This window comes from Sinocyclocheilus grahami, unplaced genomic scaffold (genome assembly GCF_001515645.1).
Source record: "Sinocyclocheilus grahami isolate Dianchi unplaced genomic scaffold, SAMN03320097.WGS_v1.1 scaffold355.1, whole genome shotgun sequence".
Taxonomy (NCBI): Eukaryota; Metazoa; Chordata; class Actinopteri; order Cypriniformes; family Cyprinidae; genus Sinocyclocheilus; species Sinocyclocheilus grahami.
The window spans coordinates 1,015,491-1,025,291 of NW_015505534.1; the positions used below are offsets into that span (position 1 = coordinate 1,015,491).

The window sequence follows — 9,801 nt, forward strand, 5'->3', positions numbered from 1 at the left end:
AAGCAGCACCCAGCATCTACCTGTCTGGAGCTGTGGCTGTGCCATCCCAACTACACCAGCGGTCAGAGCCCTATCTTTCATCTTTTCCAGCTATCAAAGACATATCTTTTTGTTCTTGTTCCTCTTTGTCTTTGTGCTATCTTTGAGAAATCTTTCCATTACAGTTGCACATACGCATACGTTTTCTCTAAAGCACGCTCAGTTACATTGACCCCATTTTCACATGGTATTAAGATCTGTCTCAAGCGATAAAATCTAAGGTGGACAGCAATAAGGTGTAAATGAGATCCAATTTTTTTTTGTACTTTCGAAAGTTAGTTAATACAGCTGCTTAACTAAAATAACTAAGTGGGTGTGTGGGTGGGTGTGTGTGCATGCGCACTATTAAATGTATTTGAACTGTATGTTGTTTTGGAAAAAATAATCTGTTAAATAATTACTTTTGTAACTTTTGCAGGATTCTATTACGTTGACCCAAACCAAGGCAGTCCTTTAGATGCTCTTTTGGCCTACTGTAACTTCTCAGAGTCAGGAGCAGAGACCTGCCTTCACCCCAGAGATGCACACGTAATGTTCTAGTTAATACCTCAGAGGTGGACAGTAGTGAAGTATTTTTACTCTGCTTTAAAAGTACTTTTCAAGTGTCTGTACTTTATCAGTACAGTGTTTTTCTTTAGAAAACTTTACTTCACAATATTCCAAAGAATAATATTGTACTTATATTAATATTGTAAAATCTTATTATCGCTCTTCCAATTTCCGTAGCTTCCCATAAGCACTTGGCTGAATGACTCAGGGAATAACAGCAAGTTCTACTGGTTAAGTTCACTGGAGGGAGGTTTTAAAGTAAGTAGTACTATTTGTTTGTGGAAATTTTTACTTCCTATTGGATCAAAGTTTGTGCTATTGACAAGAGATAGCCCATCTCTTGACTCTGGGATAGTTGACCTCAAATTAAAAAATTCACAGGATTTGTAGATTTTGGCTACGTTCACACTGCGAGCTTTAGTCCTAAATTCCAATTTTTGCTCAGATCCGATTTTTTTGTATAGCTGTTCACATTGTTGTTTTAAATGTGGCCAATATCAGATTTCCAGTGTGAACAGATCATGGTTCTGAACTGGTCCATATGCGCAAATGAACAATACGAACAGGGTTGCCAGGTTTTCACAACAAAATCTGCTCAATTGCTTCTCAAAACTAGTCCAATCATGTTCTGGGGGTTATATTTCGTGTTAGTGGGGTCGCTTTAACCCATGGAGTTGAAAAACAACCCCTGCAACAGTGAAAAAGTTGCCCAATTCTGTGGGAAAACTGGACTTGGCAACACTTGCGCATTGCGCTGCCATACGAAAGTAAACACAGAGGACATAAAGTAAGCGATTGTGCATTTATTTATAGTGTGATCTGCCGCAGAAGCCAGCGAAATTATGCACAGGCAATATGAAAAGGCAATAAAGACAAGGATGTGACCGAAAAAAGCAGAGTTTTGAAACTTTTATGATACGAGCTCTTATGTTCTGACTCATCTCTGTACTTCCACTGACTACCTTTCGCAACTGTCTTGATAGCTTTGGGTTTGTAAAATCTATGAAGTGACTCCCATGAGCGCAGAATTGTGATGAATGGTGATGGTAGAAGTCACATGAATTCCGATATGACTGTTCACACTGCGGCCGCATTGCAAAACATCTAACCTGTATCGGATTTAGTATCACATATGGAAGTGACACAAATCGGAATTGAAAAGATCAGATTACATGTGGTTTGTGCTATTCACACTGTCATAAGAAAAACAGATCTGAGTCACATGTGAGCAAAAAAAATGGGATTTGGATTTATAAACTGATGTATACACTTTAGAAGTTGATTGTTTACTTTTGTGGTTCTTTTTTGTGTTTTTTGGACATCAACAGCGCCATTTACTAGCCATTTTCTAGCTAAATACTAGCTATTTTGTTGTATAGAAAACAAACAAACAAACAAAATGATAATGGAATTTTTTACATTTTGCTGAACTGTCCCTTTAATGCTTTAACATCTTTAATTGATTGTCCAGGTTAATTGCTGCTAATAATGCACTCTAAAAAAGGCTGGGTTAAATATAACCCAGCGCTGGGATAAAAAGGGACAAACCCTGCTATTGGGTTGTTTTGACCCAGCGGTTGGGATGTTTTGAACCCAACCACTGGGTCAAAACAACCCAATAGCTGGGTTAAAACAACCCAATAGCTGGATTTGTCCCTTTTTAACCCAGCCCTGGGTTATATTTAACCCAGAATTTTTTAGAGTGTGTTGTTCTTATTATAAAAGTCTTGCTCTTCATTGTTTTATGTTCCGTTTCAAGCCCTGATGTTGCACACAGTAAACTGTCCGTCCTTCAATATTGCCATCAAAACCCATCTGTCTGTCTTTGGTCAGTTTGAGTATCCAGCCCTCAGTGTGGTTCAGCTGCGGTTTCTACGGCTCCAGAGCAACAGAGCAGAACAGAGAGTAACGTACTCCTGTTACCCTGGACACCGACTGGGCCAGACACAGCGACAGGTCCAGTTCCTCACAGACGCCATAAAGCAGAGCTATTTAGGAGAACTGCAGGATTGTGTGGTATGTGGATTCTAACAGCACTAGTAATAAAAATGTGTAATTTTTATCACATTTTTGAAGGTGAATCGTTTTTATATGGTTCATTCATTGCTGTGGTGAGCACATTTATTTTGATATACACTACTGTTCAAAAGCTTGGGGTCAGTTGAAAGAAGTTTTGGTCACCAAGGCTGCACTTATTTGATCAAAAATACAGTAAAAACAGTAATATTGTGAAATAGTATTACAATTAAAAAATAGCTGTTTTCTATTTGAATTTATTTTAAAAATGTAATTTATTCCTGTGATGGCAAAGCTGAATTTACTGCTCAAAAACATTAGCAATGTTTCAAACAATTGTGCTTTACCTTTAACAATAATTTTAAAACCATTTCTGTTTGTATTTGTTGAACCAGTCTGCAAAGGAAGTGGATCCCGGACCGCGTGAGTCCATGTTTCAGTTTGAAGACATGGACCTGCTTCCTTTACGTGATATAGGAATGTTGGGCAACAGCAGCCACGAGTTTGGCTTCACCATCGGCCCTGTGTGCTTCAGCTAGAGACACCCTGAATGATAACGCTACATCCTGTGCATTTAACCTTAAATACAAACACCAAAAAGAAGAAAACAGGACACTCTGAAGACACATGCAGCATCTACAGCTCGTGGTAAGGAAATACGCTAAACAGAGTCCTGTCTATCCCTGTGCTTCCAGACAAATGGCCAATATCCTTTTTTGTTTACAGGGACTTTTGGCTTTGTAATTAATGTACTATTTTTATAATAATTGTATTTGTTTTAGCAATGTTTTTTAATCACTAGCTGGACTTGTAATAACATTGTAGAAGAAGCTTGGATCGTATCAAGTGTAATGACAGGGTTCTGACGTGACCACTATGTGGTTGCATGGTTTAAGTTTCAGCTGTTTACTATTTAATCGTGTACAAATGGTTATCATGGATTAACTGGTTATTATGCGTTATTTAGGTGAGTGTATGAATGACACTTTTTCCCCTCTCTTTTAAGTGTCTAACTTGAATTGTAGGACTGATAGAAACAAAGCGTCCCAGTGAGGACACAGCTAACCTTCCCATGAGGTTTGGATATCAGGAAGTCTGTGCTACCTTTCTGTTTTCTCTGTTCATGTCATGATTTGGTTTCAGAAATGGTCATGTTACCTAAATATGTATGTTAGATGATTTATGGGTGCTAATATTTACAATTCATAGTAAAAGTTGTTTCAAAAAGAGAAGAATAATACAAACTGCAGCAAAGCTGGTTAATAAATGTGCAAGCAGTGATCTGCATTATGGATATGAGACTGAAAGTCAGTACACATGCATAAAGTCATAGAGACAAGTGTCCTTCAGTTCACATTTACTGTATGTAGGTCTCAGGGAGCACTTACAAATATGACATAAATATAAAAAAATACACAAATGATATAGGTAAAATAGGTTAATATGTTAAGATTAATCAAACAAAGCCAAATACAAGTGTCGTTCATCATTATCATTTTAAATCACATTGAATTTAGGCACAGGTGCTTTGTTTTGGAAAACTTTTTGTTCTAAAACATTTTGTACTGTATATTGTGTTTTCTATGTATTTGTGGTGACATCGAAATCACATGCTGGTCATCTGTTTGAGCATCAGCTATAAAAAGTGCATGATGTATCATTTCAGTCGTGTTGGACAATTTTGTATCATTGTGTGAAACACGAACATTTCTTAAAAACTGCTTTGTGGAGTTGTGTTTTTCATGTTCAAACAGCAAAACATGCTAATGAGCGAAACTGCAACCCAGGTGTATCTCAGAAGTATCCATGAGCAGGTACAATTCACTAGAATAGAAGTGCCACCCTTTGCCTGTATTTGTTTTCTGAATGCAGTCATTCGTGTCCTGTAGTCTGTGTGGAATGGGACGAAGTGGGAAATCTACTGTACACTGCATACCTAAGCCTGCCATGAAAGATTTCAAAAGTTCAGATCTGGTCATTGGGAATGAAATGGAAGGTGCCAGACTTTTGAGTGTCTATAAGGACATCATCATATTTTATTGCCTGAACATCATGAGGGAGGTCCCATCAGTCCCAGATAACAGAGATCACTAAAGTGTTTCTTTATTTTCACTATCACCTAATTTATATATATGTATGTGTGTATATATATATATATTTTATAATTCATGTCAAGCCTCTTGTATTTTCAAATGTACTTTAGCTGAATTCTCTAACTGTATATTAGTTTATTTTACATATACACTATTATGCTATATTGTATTATTGATATATTTATCTATTTGCAGTACTTGAGTACAACTCATTTTTAAGCATAGTAAAATGCTTAATTTGTAATATTAATATATAATATATGTACATACACTAAAATAGGATCCAGGATGGATGGATGGGTGCATTTATGTATATATTTTATTTATTATTTATTTTAGTTCCATATTTATACACTAAGTCAATTATTATATTTAAGTGTATTCAAATACTTAATTTATGCTATTTAACATTAAATATATAGGATCCAGGATGGATGGATGGGTGCATTTATGTATATATTTTATTTATTTTAGTTCCATATTTATACACTAAGTCAATTATTATATTTAAGTGTATTCAAATACTTAATTTATGCTATTTAACATTAAATATAGTATTGCCATTTTTTTATTTGGTTGCATATAACACAATTCTGCATGGGGCACTCAATTTCCAAATGTAGGTCTGTTTTATTTGTGGTGACGTTTTTGCAATTTCATTAATAATCAAGCATTATCAGAACATATATTAAAAAAATAAGATGGTAAACCACACTATCATTAATATGATCATGTTTACTGACATTGTTGAAGTGAAAATCGGTTATAACTTATAAGGTTATGAACGTGTTAATAAAAGAGGGCGGAGTCCGAACGAATGACGCATGAGCGTGAGGATCACGTGATATAGTAAGGAGCCGACACATAAACATTTGCCATAGCACACAGCTGTTTGACTAGTAACAGCGTTCATGCTTATTTTTCTACAGATTGACATATTATGAACAGACTGCATATCAGCCTAAATGAGCGTTTTGTGGGAGGAACACTGGGTTTGTAGGAGAGCAGCGTGATGGAGGAGAGATAGAGATCTGATAGCCACTCCTGCTGTCACCTACACACTGAGTGTACACTATCACTACTCGCACAGTGGATGGGATGCATGGGCTGTGACCTCCTCCTCTTCATGCATATAGATCCTCCTCCTAACCAGCAGCAGCAAGTTGTGCAGAGAAAGGTAAAACGAGGATGCGTTTGGAGGCCAGTTACTCCCTTACCTGAGCAGATGGGTTAAGCAGTTAATATGGAATGAATGCATTGTTCTCTTTCTTTTTGTTTCATTTTACTGTGCTGTATTGGTATGCCAAATATTACATTTGTATTGCCAAAACATCTGCTGCATAGCTGTGTAAAATGAGAAATCTGTCCATGTAAAATAAATATAGCAAGTACTGGTCCAGCACCATATACTGTATGTATGTATGTATGTATGTATGTGTGTGTGATATAATATAATATATATATATACACTGACGTTCAAAAGTTTGGGATCAGTAAGATTTGTAATGTTTTAAAAAGAAGTCTCTTCTGCTCATCAAGGCTGTATTTATTTGATCAGAAATACAGAAAAAACAGTAGTATTGTGAAATATTATTGCAATTTAAAATAACAGTTTTTCTATTTTAAAATACTTTAAAATAGAATTTATTCCTGTGATGCAAAGCTGAATTTTCATCATCATTGCTCCAGTCTTCAGTGTCTTCAAAACATTAGTGTATATTATTACAAAAGATTTATATTTTGAATAAATGCTGTACTTTTTATTCATCAAAGAATCCTGAAAAATGTCTCACAGGTTCCACAACAATATTCTGAAGGATCATGTGACACTGAAGACTGGAGTAATGATGAAAATGCAGCTTTGCATCTATTTTAAAGTATATTTAAATATAAATTTAAAATTACTGTTTTATAGTATTTTCTAAAGTAGCTTTCCATCCCTGATGATAATTTTAATAATAATAATAATAATAATAAAGATTTAGAAGCCATAACTAAAATTATTTACTACACAAAAGCTTATAACTTTTGACCAATAGGGGCGCTGTCACCAAATTGAAATGACATTGTCAAGACATTTGTTTAAAGGGGTCATATGATGCTTTTTTAAAGATCATTATTTTGTGTATTTGGTGTAACAGAATATGTTGACATGCTTTAATGTTCAAAAAACACATTATTTTTCAAATACTGTACATTATTGTAGGTCCTCTATGCCCCGCCTCTCTCAAACTCTTCATTTTCTACAAAGTCCCTCCTTCCGACAAGCGCAGTCTGCTCTGATTGGCCAGCTGACCCAGTGCATTGTGATTGGCCGAACACCACAAGCACGCATCGGAAATGTAACGCCCCTTACCATAATCGCAAGCTTCATCTTTCAAAATAAATGTAAAGACAGTAAATAATGTCATTAGTTTTACCATCAGTTCAAGCCCGAAAGGGGAACAGGGTCGCGTGACAGACACAGTGATGAAGCTGGTATGTGTTTGTGATATGACCCCCCCTCTCTCTCTCTCTCTCTCTCATGCTCTCGTTCTCTCGTTCTCTCGTTCTCGCTCTCTCTCGCTCGCACGCACACGCATGCACGCGCGATGCTCAAAACTCCGCATTTGAACAGTCAACAGCTAATACTTAAACTAATAACAAAACAGTAGCTGATTCAGAAGCGCCAGATTGTCATAGCAAAGTCAGAATTACCTCCTCTCTTAGGTTCACGAAACGGTCGTCCATAAAATGCATTGCTGTTCTGTTGTAAGTCATCTTAAAGATTCCTAAATGCATCTACTTTCGGAAGGCCAAATAAAGTGCTTTTGCTTTTTCGCCTAGAAACACAGCGTCTCCCTGACATGACTGCTTCAACACTAACTGCGGTTACTGAAACCACGCCTTCTTTTTTTGCGTGCACATTTGGGCGGCATTATGCTAATATTTCCACATAGTGACGTAGATGTGTGGGGGCGTGTTAGAACGAGCCGTTTTAAGGGGGCGTGGCAGTCTTAACTTTGATAAAGAATATCTCTTTGGATTTGAGACTTTAGTCTGCAACTTCAGGGATCTTATCTATGCACAATCAGCTTGTAACACTCCAAAGAGAAAGCAAAACTTGAAATAGCATCATATGACCCCTTTAAAAAATGGGTATCAGTGTATTGTGTATGGCCCAAACTTTTCCATTACCTCAGGACATGCTGCCGATTGTTTTGACAAAATTACATTTTACGACAAAATTCAAAATGGCTGACAGACAATATGGCTGACCCATGATTTTAGGCCAAGGTTCAAAAGATGTAATAAATATCAAGGTCAATGTAAATGTTGTTTCAGAAAATTAAAAATGGCTGAATAAAGTTGGACGATAATTTAAAAGAGTTATTTGACCCAACATGACCCACAGAATCAGATCAGATTTTCATATTCGATTGATTGATTAATTGATTGATAAATAATGTTGTATTCTGAAAGTTTTCTTTGTATAGAAATTATTCTTGTGTAGTATAAAACTTGCTGGAAAGCCATGTCGGCTAATGTGTGATTCATGAGCTCTTTTGAGTTGATTCTTTTTAGTGAATCAGTGGACTGGTTCACAGATCATCTGGAGTGATTCATTAGCAAATCAATCTTAAATCTCGAATTCTTTTTAAAAAAAGAAATATCCACATCCCGTAATCAAAAACAGCAGGAAAGGTCATGCAAATGGTTTGAAGGTGTGGGAACCTTGTCTCAAAAACAGATCTTGTAGTTCATTGCACACTTAAATTACACACTCAGATGATTTTACTTGTAATTTGCATTTGGGACAACCAGCATACAACTTTCTCCTGTATAAGCAGCATATGTGTGTCATCTTGGCAGGCCAGTGTCTTTAAATCTATCCCATCCAATAAGCACAGGTTGGTATGATAGAAACCAGATGCACTTAGGCTAATGTTCCTAATCCCCTCTTACATGGTTCTCATAGCCCTGGGACAATGCGGTGAACGGCACTGTCCCATGGTGTTCTCAGATCAGATGGATGCCAGTGTGCCGCCCCCTGCCTCGGTTTACTCCAGATTTAGTCCGGTGGTAATTAATCTTGTGAACAGATCTGTATTTTACACCTTGATTCTCCTCCGGGACCTGCAAATATCAGCGATGCTGGAGCAATAGACCTTCATGTGCTCAGCTCATGTTACGAATAGTGCTTTGTGGGAAAAATCACTTGATATCTGTGTCATTCTTGTCTTTTTTTTCCCCTTTCTCACCTATTTGATCCAGTGTCTTTGAGTGGTGGCTGTGTTAGAGATGTACTCGCCACAGAGAAAGGACTTTGTCTCTCTGACGCTGGGAGACCAACACAGCCGCAGCTACAGCAACGGCAAGCACCGTAGACAGTCCTGCTGGAGGGTTAGTGGCTGGGTATTTTCTTCTTAAAATGCCATATAAACCTTGTTTTGCAGGACAGAAATATGGACCATTATGTATTTTTCATTGATTAACGATGATGTTCGAAGGCTGATGGCTTCTGCCTCTTTGTTTGTTTGTGTAAATGAGTGCCATTTTCCCATCTGCGAGACGTCTTGACATCTATTTAATATTCTGAGAACAAAATGCTGGCACTGTAGTTGTCATGTTTAGTCCTAGCCAAACCAGAGGTGTCAAAGCCCTTGTTTTTTTACCCTTTTTTATTTAATCTACTAATTTGTTTATACTTAATTATCTTCAAAAAGCAGACATGCACTCCCTGCTTAGCTGAAACACACTTGTTTTGCTTGAACAAACTAACCTTTTAATTTAAAAACGTAGCTTAAAGGAACAGACAGCTCAAAAATGAAAACTCTGTAATGCTATTAAGTAGTCACTGTCATGTCTATCTGAACCACATGCTGTTATTTTTTTTTCTTGGGAACCCAGAAGGAGAATCTTGTTCATGGAACACCAGTTCAATGGCATTTAAGCTTAAAAAAAAAAAGACATACAAACACTAAAAAATGCAAACAAAGCACAGTGAGTTGAACTAAAATAGAAAATCGAGAACGCGAATTGTTAACAAATTTTAACTCGGTATATTCCTCACACAAAGCTATGGACAACATTGGTAATAATATGAAATGTTACTTTAGCATCA

At 36.7% G+C, this 9,801-nt stretch overlaps 1 protein-coding gene and 1 long non-coding RNA gene across 2 annotated transcripts in view; both read left to right on the forward strand.

Annotated features, from left to right (window-relative positions):
* Window positions 1-381: 381 nt before the first annotated feature.
* On the forward strand, window positions 382-4,247 carry LOC107548783 (uncharacterized). Its single transcript, XR_001604498.1, has 4 exons — window positions 382-567; window positions 766-846; window positions 2,422-2,604; window positions 3,000-4,247. It is a non-coding gene; the product is annotated as an uncharacterized lncRNA (long non-coding RNA).
* A 1,346-nt stretch (window positions 4,248-5,593) lies between these two features.
* Window positions 5,594-9,801, forward strand: part of LOC107548773 (endoplasmic reticulum mannosyl-oligosaccharide 1,2-alpha-mannosidase-like) — a 30,800-nt gene continuing 26,592 nt past the window's right edge. Inside the window, exons 1-2 of the mRNA XM_016229579.1 lie at window positions 5,594-5,874; window positions 8,952-9,080. Of these exons, the coding sequence (XP_016085065.1) occupies window positions 8,979-9,080 (102 nt within the window). The 5' untranslated portion in view covers window positions 5,594-5,874; window positions 8,952-8,978. The remainder of the gene's footprint in view (window positions 5,875-8,951; window positions 9,081-9,801) is intronic.